The following is a 15,420-nucleotide window of genomic DNA, read 5'->3' as shown; positions in this document are numbered from 1 at the left end:
GTTTTACAGATAGCACTATGTACCGAAAGATTTACAGAAGATGTAAAAATCAAATCAGGCAAACTGCTGGAAATGTTCTGACACAGAAGAGACATATTTTCACCAATGGTGGACATGCAAGAAAGTACAAACCTTTTGGGAAAAGATACATAAGGATACAAGACTTAACGAACACTAATTTTCAACCAGAAGCTAAATACTTCTTACTGGGTATTATTCCACCTCAAATCCCACCCAATCAAAGAGAGCTCTATCAATATGCCACAACAGTGGCAAGATTGTCATTGGTGCAAAAATGGAAAGATAAGGAGATACCAGATTTAAACATGTGGATTACAAAAATGCATGAATATGCGATGATGTCAAAACTCTCCACCTTGCTGCATCATGAAATGTATGAGGAGCACAAACAGAAATGGCAATCCTTCTATGTTAAATATGACAGTTCATAAGTATATATTTCAGAAAACATTGTTATGTTACCAATGATTGTTTTTTATAATAGTTCAAAAGGTATTACTAGAGATATTAAACATAATATTAGAGAATTGTTATATGAATGTAATAGAAGAGTAAGTTTATGACAGAGATAATGACTTAGAATGTCCGTACGCCGGTGTAATAGAAATGTAATATGAACAAAGATTGATTATCCCTTTCCCTATTTTTATGTCTTGTAATAAAAACAATATTTTTTTTTTAAAAAATGGGCCATTTAAAGCAATTGCTTAAAGCGGTGGGTTTCCCTGACTCCTCCATTACTGGCGTTCACAATAGAGATTCTGACTACAGCCACTTCACTACTGCTTAACTTTTCTATGGAGGAGAATTGGATGGGGTCGACCCCTTCCAGACCCCATAAAATCAGACCCCCTGATCCAATCTTCAACAAACTTGGGGGTTCTTGCAAGGAGAGTCCCTTGCAGCCATGCTGCAAATTTGGGGGCTATACCTGCAAAAATGCCCCCCAGGAGCTGTGGAAAGCCCCATAGGCTTTATTGGACCTGAAATTTTTTGGGAAACCCGGAAAAAACCGAATTCCCATATTTACCGGTATGGGGATTCAGCTTACTTCGGCTTTACCGGAAAAAATCAGGTCCAATAAACTAAAACCCGAAATTTACTGAATTAATTTTTTTTGCACAGCCGTAGTCAGTTTGTTAATCCCCCTCCCCCCACCAGTTATGAAACAAGGTATTAAAGTATGAATTTTGATTGCATTTCCATGTTTTGTCTTACTTGGAATTATCACACTTGATTTTTCAAGGTTTATACAGTTTTTAATCATGATTTTAACTATTCTATCATGGGTTATCTTAAATGGCAGTACTACATACCAGACCTAACACCTCAGACATAAAAGGAAGCACAGATCTCAACTTACCTTTTCAAGTCTGACTATACCTCCTTCCTCTATTCATTAACATATTCAAATAATATTTTTCAAAGCAAACAAATTTCAGCTTCATAGCACCTAGGGCATTTACATAATTGTTTTGTTGATTTTCGCACTGAATATTACTTTAACACCTTTATTTTGGGATACAAACTCTGGTTCAAAAAAGGGTATATATTTTAACAGAGACAGGTTATATATGTTTTTCCAGAAACAGGTCACCCAAACACAAACTTTTTCCAAACTAGATTTCTAATAGAAGAACCTGCTAATATAACTTAATTTTACCTGATATACAGTTTTTGAGCATTTCACATACCGGTACTTTTAATTTTTTTTCTTACAGCCCCTTCTCACTTCAAGTGTATGAAAGCAGGAAAGGACAAGAACATTTTTCTTAGAGGGGGTTGGGATTCTTGCTATGAGTGATGGCCGTACACATGTATTTTTGCTGTGTACAAATGTGATAGTTTAAAATAGTACTTTATTCAATCGGCTGAAATGACACACAGTCTATGTATAGTTAATAGATTTGACCTAGCGAGCGACACTGATGTTACAAAAATGTCCAGCAGTTTCTTTACTCAGTCCAAAGTGACTATGAAAATCCATACCAGTTTGACATGTTTCCAGCACTTCTCTCCGATAACCCCTTTCCATCAGTTTAAAGACATATCTTTAAACTTGAGTAAGAAATTATTTTGCTTCTTGTGGGATACAAAGAGTTTCTTGTTATCCATGGAGCAACTCTGCCAGTCTGACAGAAGGTAAATGATTTGTTACACAAAATTATCAGCTGTCTTCTGTTCTGAAAAGTGATTAGTTCTCATAACAGATAGCCACTGTCTGGAAGAGTTAGATATACTAATTTATTCTAATAGGACTGAAGTGCATGACTGTCACCACTTGGCCTGAGGGGGGCAGGTTTGAGAAGTTCAACACAAAAGCCTGTGCAATTTAAAACGGGTTAAATTCATTTAGTTTGGGGAATTTGAAGGACTGTTACAAGACACCCAGTCCAGCATATTAGATCAGCAGAACAATCCTAAACAGATTGACTTCAATGGAAGTCTGTTTAGGATTGTGTTGTAAATCTGCTAAAATACCGTTTTCTTATTTTGTCAGTATATTTCTTGCAGAATTGAAAGTTACCACTGAAGTTGCAAGGAAACAGATGTGTCTGACGTGCTTTTTAGGGATATTTTTTTTTATATTGGGCTACATAAAGAAAACTGCAGGAGTCTGTTTTTATAGAAATTTCAGCCAAAGTGGTACAGAGCCTTCAATACCTTAAAGCATGACATGAACCACTGGAGACAAGATATGCTAAAAAATGAAGACTGTGAATGTTTACCACCAAAAGATGCAAGGTATTTAATATCCTCAGTACTTTAGTTAGTAAGGTTTCGTTCAATGTTATGCTCTTGCAAAAGAGTCAAGGAACTATACTTCTAAATCTTTTCAAGAATGGCTCTGTATAACATTGTGTGCTTTCTATCCTTCTCCTGCTCTGTTCTGTCACAAAGTATTCCCAACAGCCATAATACTACTTAACAAGTGAGGCTAACAGTCTCCTAAAAATGACTATAAAATGAACAAGATCCCCTTCCCCCTTCAGAACTAGGAGTGCAAGAATTTCCATATGTTTTCTTTTCATTTTGGGATGACGAGAAAGCACATGGGGAAGCTGAGCTGCAGATGATGCTAATGCGGCGACTTCTGTTACCAATGGCATTCAGACTGACAGCTCTTCGTGCCAAACCAACAACTGTACTCCATAGCTCTGGAATAGGACACTGGCAACGGCCGCTTCCCCCCCATCTCCGCAGAGACAACAGCAGCCGCCTGCCTTGCTACCAGCCCAGCGCTAAACGGGCGTTTCTCCAGGATCCACCACTTAAACTGCAGGGAGTGAAGTTGAGAATCACACCATTGGAGACACGTGCGTGTTTCCCAGCTTTGACTCTTGGGTCCAAAACTCTTTTTGTCTCCTTCAGCCAGCTTGCAAAGAGATCGGCATGGAAGTGCTTACAAAGTCGCCTGCTGAGCAGATCATTATTCAAAAAGGGAAAGCTGGAAAGAGCAACGGCCGAATGATGAAGCACCATTCTCAAGAGCCATCAACATCCTCCTCCAAGGAATCGAAATACGTGGAGATTTATGATTTCCCTGGAGAGAGAGAAGAGAGTCCCCAGACTCTAGAACTGACTTTGGCAGGGAATGGAAGTAAAGTGGCCTTTATCAGACCTAAAAATGGATCTTGTGGGATCAGTGAGGTTAACAGATTGGCTAACAATATGCTGGCAGACAAATCTGCAAATCAAGCATCCCAGGACTATAAATCTAAAATGCGAGGCACTCCTTCCCCCATGGGAACGAAGGCTGATCAGGTGGGGGGAAGCATCACTGGCACCAGCCCAGGAGGGTCTAATGAGAACACTTTGTCCCCTAGTATTTCCAACATTCAGCTTTACACAAACGGCTGTCCAGAATCATCCTCATCCTCTTGTCCTTCACCAGTACAAACCACAGGCAGCTTTCCAAAAATGGATGACATGGGAACAGAGGGGAAAACCTCCTCTTCTTCATTTGGATATGAAAGCGATGAGGATGACGATGTGGACTGTAAAGAAATCTGCCTGGGTAACAAGAGAGGTGGGTGCAGGCATGCTTCACAACTGCTGCAGTCGCAACACAGCTACACCAGTGAAACCAACAGTAACAATAACGATGAAGCACATTATATTACAACCCATGAAATCCAGCTTAGCGAAGTAGACCATGACATGGACTTTGATTATGGATTAGCTTCTCGATGGGACTTTGAGGACAACAATGTGATTTATTCCTTTGTGGATTATGCTTCCTTTGGGAGTGAAGAGACCCTTGCAGACACACAGACTGAAGAGGACAATAGCTGTTATCTTAGCACGACTACCAGTGATCCCAATAATCAGACAGACAGTATTGATAATACCAGCAGTACAGAGATAGTCAGCATTAATTCTGAAAATGATACCCCTAGCACAGACAAATGCGCCAGCTCGGAAGAAAGTCAGTCCAAGAACCTCAGCAACATGAGTGAGAATTCTGCAGGCCAGATACTCCTATCAATCAAACCAACTTCCAGGGCTATAAATGAGCCTAGCAACCAGCACGAAAAGCAAAACATTATTTATGCTGCCAAGCATGAAGGCGACATGAGCCTCTGTGTCTCCACAGCTCATGAACGAAATGCAAGTTTAAAACAAGATGTGTTTCATGACTATGCAAAAAAATTCATTGCAGTACCTGCACGCTTACAAACAAAGTGTGGAGCCATAAGAGCAAGGGAACTGGGAGGATATTCAAGCGGTGCTTCCAGTGTGGTGAGTGAACTGGATGATGCAGACAAAGAAGTAAGAAGCCTGACAGCAAGGGCGTTCCGGAGCTTAGCTTATCCCTACTTTGATACCCTGAACCTGAGCTCCAGTGAATCCTCCACATCACTTTCAGATCATACCCTGGGAATCAACCGGTGGTCAACTTACTTGGACTTAAAGTGTGGGAGCCTCGGGCAGAAAGCAGAACAAAATCTTTTCAAAAGCAGCACCGCATCTGCTGGATGGAACAAAAGCACTGGGGCAAAGGCATCCAGCGACCAGTTCTACATTCACTCCAATAAGTCGCAGACTAAAGCGTTAGAGTTTGTTGTCAGCAAGCTTGATGGGGAAATAACGCACGTTGAAACACCGCCTTGCTTCGAGAAACGGATCCAGTCAGGCTCCCGGGTTGTTACTTTGTTGGAGACTTTGAATTTCAGCAGCAATATTAACGCGGGTGTCCCCAGACCTGCTAAACCTTTGGAAAATGCTGCTGCTGGATCAGGTTGCACAGATGAGATTACAGAAACACTGCCAAGGGAGCCGGGCAATGAAGCTAGCAAACAAACTGGGCTGGCTGCAGAAACCATGGAGGGCACACAGAAGAAGTCAAAATTTGCCTCTAGCCTCCTCAAAAATGTTATCTCCAAGAAAATGCAACTGGAGCATGAGTTCAAAATGGAAAGGGGAGAGATCACAGACAACACATATTCTGGTATGTCCAACTCTTTATCTTCTAAAGAGGTGGATGCCACCTCCAAGGAGAAGCTAAGAGATGGGGGTTTGCAGAGACAGAATTCTAGGTATTCAGAAGGCAGCTCTGACTACACTATTGTAACAGCAGATGATTTGGGAGAGTTCTTTGAAAGCAAGTCCCCTACCTCCAAGCGGTCTACTCCCTGGGAGGGAAATATTAGCCTGGAACGATCCATTTCAGAAACACAGTTGGAAGAGGCATGCAAAATAAAAGAGAGTGCTTCTGAAACTCTCAAGGCAACTTTCCTTCGTAGCCAAAACAGTGCATTTAGAACATGGAAAGAAAAAGAAGAAGGAAAAAAAGAGAAAAAAGAGGAGAAGGCGCTGGTGGGGAAATTGAAAACTTCACCCAAAAGTGACTGGAAGGCTGATTTAGGAGAAATCTCAGCCAGCAAGTCGACTAAAATGTCTCGCCTCTTTGTCCCAAATATTCAGCAAACAAACAAAGAAAAGCAGTCCAGCAAACAGGTGACAAAATATTCTACTGCAACCAGTGCAGAAGCTCAGACTGCCATTGCCACTACGATGATAAAGCCCAAAGCTCCTGAGATCAAGATCAGTTTGGGCAGCGTGCAGCAGAATAAAGATCACCCTTTCAATATTGCTAAGCTCCTCACTCCTAAGATAGCTGGAAATGTCCCAAACTTCTTCAAGGCAGTTGAAGATACCCGATGCCAGCAGCAAAAACAATTTAAAGGTGAGGGTGTGGATAAAGTGCCCCAATTCCTGGTTCGTGATGTAAGAGAAACTAAGCCCAAGGTCCAAGGGCCTATTCATCAGGTGAGAGATGTCAGAAAGCTAATTAAAAGCAACTATGGCCACGAGTCTGGTGATAACAACAGTGACAGAGGCAGCGTCAACTCTGATCAGGGAACCTCTGAACAGAAATCCAAGCAGCTGTTGACAGCCGGCATTCCCAGGCCTCTGTCTCCCATGGTGATAACTTGCCAGGCCGTAAGCAACAGCAAGGAGGACAAGATGTCCAGCAAGACTACAGAGATGGGGGCCAAAGCAAGCAGTGGTGGCAAGATGTTGCCTTCCAGCCAAGAAGGGACAATCCTGGTGCACAGGACCTCAGGTAGGCTGCCCGTGGCCACCATCGCCCCTAACAAAAGCGACCCTCGTCAGCCTGCTGTGCTGAAGATAGTCTCCAAAACATCTGTGCCCTGGAGGCAGCAACCGCAGCCTCCACTGCAGCCACAGCCTCCACCAGCAGCCGAGAAGAGCAGCAAGGTAGGACAACTGGTGGTGGCGGGGGAAGAGGACCTTTCCCGGGAGGAGATGCCCAAATCATCTGTCGCCGTGAACCACCAAGCTCTGGAGAAGCTGACGGCCGCCGTCCGGAGCATGGAGGAGCTCTACAGCTTCAACAAGAACGAGTGGAAGCGCAAAAGCGACCCCCTGCCCATCACCGACAGCCACGTCTTGTCCCTCATCGCCAGCGAGGAACGGGCCACCGGGCCCACGTCCAGCGCCCGGGAGGAGTCGGCCGCTAGTGCCAAGGCAGAGGACCAGGCCGCCGGCCGGAGCGTGCGGCCCACGCCACCCCCCAGCAGCGGCACCGCCACGAGCAGGGAGCGCCAACCGCGCAGCAGGACCGCCAACCCGGCGAAGGCCGCTGAGAAGGTCTCGGCCAAGGCGGCGGCCTTCGAGGACCTGGCCCAGGCCCAGGAGCGGCCACGCGGGCTGGGCTCCCGCGGGGAGGCGGCCGTGGAGAGGGCCAGGGCCGCAGCAGTGCCCCGCGGCACCCTCGCCTTCAACGCCCAGAAGGCCAAGCCTCCTCCAGAGCCCTCGCCACCGCCACGAGGCCTCAAAGGGCAGGCTAGGCCTCGCGCCACCAAACTAGGCCCTGCGGAGCCGGACCAGGGCCCCAGGTTGGCGGCGGCTCCCGACTGCGGGGACTACTTGGCCATCCCGCTCAAGGCGTCTTCTCCTGAGGCGCAGAGGGCGGGAGGCGAAGGCGGCAGCTCGGGCCTCCCTTGCGGCCACCTCAGGAGCCAAGGAGGCGCCCACCGGGCCAAGGCGCCGCAGCAGCAGCAGCGTGGGGAGGGAAGCAGAAGCGGCCCCGCCGTCCCTCAGCCGCCTCCCCTTCAGCAGCAGCCCCCGGCGGCGGCGGCGCCTCAGCTGGAAGTGTCCCCCGCCCCGCTCTTCCCTCAGGCCCTGTCCCTGGCCGCCGCCCTGGCAGGCGCCCAGGCCGCCGCGCCTCTGCTCTGCTTCTCGCCTCCCGTGCAGGCCGCGGCCTCCTCCTCCGCCGCCGCCGAGCAGGCCGCTTTCCTGCCCGCCCAGGCCCAGCGCAAAGTGCTGCTGGACCTGAGCACGGGCCAGTGCTACGTGGTGGAGGCGCCCGTGCTGCCGCCGCCGCAGAAGAGGCGCCTCTTCGACCCCGAGACCGGCCAGTACGTGGAGGTGCCCCTGCCGGCCCAGCCGCCGCCGCCGCCGCCCCCCGTGAGCCTCCCCATGTCCCCGCTGGGCCTGGGCGCGGCGCCGGGGCCTTACGGCGCGCCCGCCGCGGCCTACATGATCTACCCGGGCTTCCTGCCCGCCGTCCTACCGGCCGGCGCCTTGCAGGCCTCGCTCGGCCCGCAGCCCGCCGACCTCGGTGCTCCCGGGGCGGAGAGCCCTTATTACAGGCCCACGGGCCAAGCGGCCCAGCAGCCGCAGCCGGCGGGAGGCGGGGAAGGGAAGGCGCCGCCGCTCCTCAGCCTCGCCCCGCAGCCCCTGGGTCCCAGGATCATCGCGCCGCCCTCCTTCGACGGCACCACCATGCGCTTCGTCGTGGAGCACCGGTGATGGAGGGGGGGGGGCCGCTGCTGCTGCTGCGACGACGGGTGAGTTGGAAACTGAAACGCCTTCCCTTTTTATCCAAGGGGGGAGGGGGAAGGGGCTCGGGGGGAGGGGGGCAAACGTTGGCCTCCCCTGCCCCATTTCACCCTCACATGAGCCCTGCGAGGTAGGTTAGGGTGGGAAAGGCACAGGTGGTGAGCGCTCCTTCCCTGGAGGTGTTTTTTTCAAAGGTTTATTTTTATAATTTATTATTTTTATAATTTATTATTATTATTATAATTCATTTAAAGGTTTATTTATATTTTTATAATTAAAGGTTTATTTATATTTTTATATTTATATTATATTTATATTTTATATTATATTTATATTTTTATATTATATTTATATTTTATTTATATATTTATAATGTTTAAAGGTTTATTTTTTATAATGAAGGGGGAAAAGAAGGGAAGGGTAAAAACCGCTTGACCTACGAAAACAGTAGAGCAGAATCAACGGGAAAAATAAACTTAAGTCGAATACAATGCCATAGAACAAGCGTGAATATTAATCAAATAAAATCAAGTAAAATAAAATATGTCTTAACTGTGTTGTTGTAAAAATATAAAAAGCAATCAGATTGGTTCTTGTAGGTTATCCGGGCTGTGTGACCGTGGTCTTGGTTACACAGCAGCTGTGGCAGGCATCTTCAGAGGAGTAACACTGAAGGACAGTGTGTCTCAGTGTCAAGTGTGTAGGAGGAGTAATATATAGTCAGAAAGGGGTTGGGTTTATATATATAATATACAAAGAGTAATATATAGTCAGAAAGGGGTTGGGTTTATATATATAATATATAAAGAGTAATATATAGTCAGAAAGGGGTTGGGTTTATATATATAATATATAAAGAGTAATATATAGTCAGAAAGGGGTTGGGTTTATATATATAATATATAAAGAGTAATATATAGTCAGAAAGGGGTTGGGTTTATATATATAATATATAAAGAGTAATATATAGTCAGAAAGGGGTTGGGTTTATATATATAATATATAAAGAGTAATATATACTTATTACTCTTCCTACACACTTGACACTGAGAGACACTGTCCTTCAGTGTTACTCCTCTGGAGATGCCGGCTGCCACAGCTGCTGGCGAAACGTCAGGAAAGAAAATACCAAGACCACGGTCACACAGCCCGGATAACCTACAAGAACCAATGAACTCTGACCGTGAAAGCCTTCGACAATATCAATCAGATTGTTTAGCTATTACATAATAAAAGTGTATTATACCGTTTGAATGCCCAGGAGTTACATGTAACTTCCCTGGAGGTTTTTAAGCAGAGCTAGATGGCCATGTGTGTAGGATGGCCCAGGCTAGCCTGATCTCATCAGATCTCGGAAGCTAAGCAGGGTCAGCCCTGGTTAGTATTTGGATGGGAGACCACCAAGGAAGTCCAGGGTTGCTGTGCAGAGGAAGGCACTGGCAAACCACCTCTGTTCGTCTCTTGCCATGAAAACCCCCAAAAAGGGGTCGCCATAAGTCGGCTGCGACTTGACGGCACTTTACACACACACAGATGGCCATCTGTCTGCAGTGCTGATTCTATGATCTTAGGCAGATGATGAGAGGGAGGGCATCTTGGCCACCACCTGGGCACGGAGTAGGGGTCGCTGGGGGTGTGGGAGGGGGAGGTAGTTTGGAATTTCCTGCATTGTGCAGGGGGTTGGACTTGATGACCCTGGTGGTCCCTTCCAACTCTATGATTCTAGGTCCAATGTTACCCAGCCAGTGGAAGTGTGTGCAGAAAGGTGGGTGGTGTTATATGTGATGAACACACACATCTGTTTCACGACCCACACACAGAGTACAAATCTAATGCTAATCAAAACAGATGTGTGTGCATCGCATATGCAATGGTGTACTTGTGGTCTGCGTATGTGTTTCCTGCAGAAAAAGTGAGATCCGGGTACAAAACTGTTTCATGTGACCTTGATGATTAATGCGGCTGAAGCATTTATGTAAAAAAGTTGCTGGTGTTCCATACTGGCTGATTTTCACCACTGGTATTGCTCATCTGAAAGAGAGGGAGGGAGAGAAAAAATGAGTAGTATGTTTCTGAAAAGAGTATATATTGCAGGGGAATTTTTTTGGATGATTGATTGGATGCACAAGTTCAATACACCCAGTTTCTGAAGCCTGTTATGGTCTTCCTCTGATTGCAAGGGTGAATTCTGACAAATATCATAGAATCATAAAATCACAGAGTTGGAAGGGACCACCAAAGTTATCTAGTCCAACCCCCTGCCCAATGCAGGAATTTCACAACTACTTCCCCCACACACACCCAGCGACCCCTACTCCATGCCCAGAAGATGGGCAAGATGCCCTCCCTCTCATGAACTGCCCAACGTCATAGAATCAGCATTGCTGACAGATGGCCATCTAGCCTCTGCTTAAAAACCTCCAGGGATGGAGCACTTACCACCTCCCGAGGAAGCCTGTTCCACTGAGGAACCGCTCTAACTGTTAGAAATCTCTTCCTAATGTCTAGATGGAAACTCTTTTGATTTAACTTCAACCCGTTGGTTCTGGTCCGACCTTCTGGGGCAACAGAAAATAACTTGGCACCCTCCTCTATATGACAGGCCTTCAAGTACTTGAAAATGGTTATCAAGTCCCCTCTCAGTCTTCTCCATCTGATATGGAGGTGGGTGGGAAAAGAAGTGTGAATGTGTACATTTACACTGCGTGGTCTGATATACAGTATTACAGATAGGTGTTGAGATTGCAGATCACCACCCATCTCCCCACACATTTCAAATAAGTTGCCAGGGAGGCTGAGCTAACTATCTCATTACTCATGCATAACTTATGAGACAACACTCAGATTGCTCTTTTGGTGGGGGTGGCCAGCATGGTGTAGTGGTTAAGTGGCACACTCTAATCTGGAGAACCGGGTTCGATTCCCCACTCCTCCACATGAAGCCTGCTGGGTGACCTTGGGCCAGTCACAGTTCTCTCAGAACTCACTCAGCCCACACGGAGGCAGGCAATGGTAAACCACCTCCAAATGTCTGTTGCCTTGAAAACCCTACAGGGTCGCCAGAAGTCAGTTGTGACTTGACTGCACTTTTCACCATCACTTTAACTGACAGGCAGAAATTCAGTATGGAAAGCTTGACTCATCGCTATAGCTGCATAATGGAGAAAACTTCACTGCTGTTAAAGGCACGAATCATGCTGGAATCTATTGGCATTCCTAAGTCTTTGCCCTCACCTAATTACCACCTCTGTCTTCTGCTGGCTGGGCCAGCATGGGGTACACTGTATGTTTGGCCCTTCACAATGAGAAATATCCATGTAAGCTCGAGAGCAGTCCATCTTTCATCTTAATGAGAGGCATACTCTATATTTGTGGTTACTCAAATAGCCTTGTCAAATTTCTGCACAGACTAGAACTGCCAACAATAGTGATCTTCTAACTCAGTGGGCTCACTGTGAGCCCAGTACATGATTTTAAATATCCAGGATAATTAAACTTACATATATATTTTGTAAAAATTAGTTGAATGTAGCTTTTATATCACTGATACTATTGTGTTTTATTACAAGACGTATTACAGGAAATTGCATGTAACAAAGGAAGCAAGCCTAAGTGTGTCTGTTTGGTAGTAAGTCCCATTTTAGTGAATGGGGCTTACTACTGCAAAAGTATTCTTAGGATTGCAACCTGAGTCTTTTTTTAAGGAAACGAAAAGTATCTGACACGCACACCTGATGGTCAATAGAGTTGATAGGGTAGGTGACTACTGAGTTTTAGAGAGCTCTGCCAAAGGAAAATATGTTTTTCACAGAGATTATTTTTGCTGGGTTGGAGTACAGGGAGAACAATAGACAGAAAAATATTTTATTTATTTATTTATTTTCATACTTCTAGCCCGCCCTCCCCCAGCCAAAGCCTGGCTCAGGGTGGGTTACAGCATTTAATTAATAAATAAATAAACCTTCTTGTCTCTCATAGTCTGCTTCCTGCAGTCCCTTTTTCTCAGTTGTTCCATTATCAGGATCACAACTGAAGGGAAAATGCCCAGGCAGAGGGACTGTGCCTGTTTCGCTCCTTAGAATGATAGCTTGGTACATCACATGCCTTGCATACAAAAAGGCCCTAGGCTCAATCTTCAGAATCTCCAATTTAAAAATATCAGGTAGCAAACAAAGAGCTGGAAAATCACCTCTTTGAGGCAGAATTACATGAGATTTATTCATCTGCAGTTGCTGGGCTGTGATTTACACCTGTCCCTGTTGCCATTTACCCCTGAAAATCAACTCCCCAAACTTCTGTTCACCTCTGTTGGAAGGGGGAAAAGCCTGTCCATTTATTTAACCCAGTGAGAGTCAAAAGAGCTTGGTAATATTTGTGGGGTGGGGGTGGGGGTGGGGGTGGAGAACGGCACAGGAAGAAAAGTTTTAAAGCCCAATCCTCTTTCCCAACTCTTTCTACTTTTCCACTGGAAAGTGTAGTAGGTACAATCTGTAAGAGGGGAAAAAGTCCTTTAATGTAAAAATGGAACTGCACATAATATAGTGAATCAGAAGCACTGTTGGTTTTTTAAACTAAAAATGCATTTAAAAGTGACCTTTTGTGCATTTATGGGGTGAATGAGGCACAAATTGTAAAGCACTGTTTACAATGAAATGTGCTATATGTATGATTTATAATCAGGTCACTGTTGTAAGATGCTTTTTAGCAATCTTTATGCAGTAAATTGAGAACTTAATTTGTGTATTTGCTTTATCTTACAGGCACAAAGAGCAAGAATTTTTCTCCCTTAATCTGAAAATAACTTGGTAATGCTAAGCTCTCATTTTCATTGCTGCTTTTGCTTTCTCGTGTATTTCTCATGTATTGCTTTGTACAAAACAAGTGTGAATGTTTTTCATGTTTGCATAATGCCCTTTTTTTGGGAACTATGCATAAATTTAATTATGCACATGTGGATGGATAAATTATGGTATTTTCTGTAAAGTTTTTTATATAATGCAGAAACCTGGCAGTAATCTTTGTACCTAAATTATATGGTTAAGAACCTGAATACATGTTTCATCAAATCAGTGTAAAGAAGCGCTGATGACCATTCTTTTAGAAAAGCATCTTTGTGAATGAACAGTGGAGTGGGAGAAGAAAGTGTGCTTAATCCTTTTCCTTTCCCCACTCTAGATCAAGCCCCCTCAACTACTTTTTCCCTGTCAGAGTTCTAGATGCATGTTTACACACTTCTGGAATGTCAAGGGAGGGAAAACAGATGCAAGGGAAAAGGTTAAGTATGTTGTCATCCCTCACTATTTCTTCATGCTTCCCCAAACTGTTTTTTTTTTAAATAAAGCATCCACAGGGGGCTGTGCTAGACACATTTGTGTGTAATGTGTAGTTTGCCCTTAAGATTAACTTGCTGCATTTTATATGTACCACTCTATTGCCTAGTGAAGAAATATATGTAAAGGTGGCATGCCATGAATTGAAATTTTGTTCTGTTTCTTTGCAAGTATTCAGGATTTACAATAAGCAGTGCGCTGACATGATACTTAAAGAATGGGTGGTGGTCCTAAATAAATATCCATTGAAGTCATTTATAGTCTTGGGATAATCTTCAGTAGCACTTTAATGAGCTCCCTTCAAACTGTCTAAGTTTCAGTCTAGCTAAAACTGGTCATATCTAAGTTGCACTGAAAACATGTTAATCGTAACATATTTCCCTTGTTCTGTATGTGACTTAGGGGTACCTGCACACTATGTGGTTGGAGATCCATGATCAAATCTCCTGACATATTTTATCTGTAAAAAGCAGCAGGGGCCTTAGCACTTGGGTAACCCCTTTCTCCTGGTATCATTTTCCAGATAGAAATTGTGCCCCCCAGCTATGTGCTCCATCAGGACAAAAGACAGGCACCTGTATTGTGCCTGTCTTTTTTCCCCTCTTACAGGAGCCGATAGATATTGTCTGACCCTGTTCAGGTTGTTGTGTAAATTGTTCAGAGGAGTGGAAATGTTTTATCGCTTCTCCCCCTCCAGCATTGCAACTGTGATCCAAATCGGACTACCCTGGGGCTGCTGTTTAAGGCTTAAAAAAAGAGTTGAGTGATCTGATCATGGATCTTTTGCATAATGTGTAGTTGGACTCTTGAGCATGACTAAATTTAGCGGGACAGAGGCTTTAGTTTATCTTTAGCATGTATGTTTGTAATAATTTCAGATCTCATTATAGAAATGACTAAAAACTTGGTTTGGGTGTTCTGAAAATGTTAAATAAGCTTCTGGGTATTGTCTTCTAACATCACCAGGAGCCTTGACTGCCAAGATTTTCTTTTTTAGATGTTAGAAAGCTTTGAAAGAAAAGTAATCTTTGAAATTGCCATCTTCTTTTCTGGCAGGGCTCCCTGTGCCTTTAACAGCTGTGGGAGAGACAGAAATCCAGCTGATGAATTTTAGTACTGTATATTATGTGGGGAAAGATGTATGTATGCCTGTCAAATATCTGTCTGTTGTTCAGTTGCCCCAAAGAAGTTAACTCTAGCTTTAAAACTCTTATACACAGAAGAGGATAACATTTCTTTTCCGTTCATTAAGAAGGTTTAGTTATAGCTCCCCCACACCTCCCCCGGCAAATGTATGAATTTTTCGGAGAATTTCCAAAGGGAGTATTTTGGGAATGGTAACCTAGTCTATTGAGCAGTGAGGGAGGGAGGGGACACCCACCTAAGCAGCCAGATCAGCCAAATCAACCCTGGCGATCAATGGGGTGACAGATGTCGCAGCCAGATCGCCCTCACATCCAACCTAGTCTATGGTTTCTTGTCACTGTCCTAAGCCAGCACATATATATTTGGCATCAGGCTGATGTTTAAATATTTACCTCAAAGCTCTCTCAAGGGAGAATTAACACTTTGGAAGTGAGCTTTGGAAACGGAGAGGTATTGTAGAAGATTTACTGGAAGCAAGTGCTGTTATCTTTGTTAACGCTTGCAGTGCAATCCTGTGCAGAGTTGCTCCAGTCTAAGCCCACTGAGATCACTGAGTTTAGACTGGAGTACGTCTGCATAGGATAGCACTGCAAGGAAGTCACATCCACAC

At 44.8% G+C, this 15,420-nt stretch overlaps 1 protein-coding gene across 1 annotated transcript; it reads left to right on the top strand.

The window, feature by feature from the left end:
- Positions 1–3,414: 3,414 nt before the first annotated feature.
- On the top strand, positions 3,415–8,304 carry C9H4orf54 (chromosome 9 C4orf54 homolog). Its single transcript, XM_056855820.1, has 2 exons — positions 3,415–6,675; positions 6,739–8,304. Exons 1-2 carry the CDS (start codon positions 3,415–3,417, stop codon positions 8,302–8,304), a joined length of 4,827 nt encoding a protein of 1,608 aa, XP_056711798.1.
- Positions 8,305–15,420: the final 7,116 nt, after the last annotated feature.

This window comes from Euleptes europaea, chromosome 9 (genome assembly GCF_029931775.1).
Source record: "Euleptes europaea isolate rEulEur1 chromosome 9, rEulEur1.hap1, whole genome shotgun sequence".
Lineage (NCBI taxonomy): Eukaryota > Metazoa > Chordata > Lepidosauria > Squamata > Sphaerodactylidae > Euleptes > Euleptes europaea.
The sequence above is the reverse complement of the archived record's forward strand: the minus strand, read 5'-3'. Positions and strand labels throughout refer to the sequence as shown.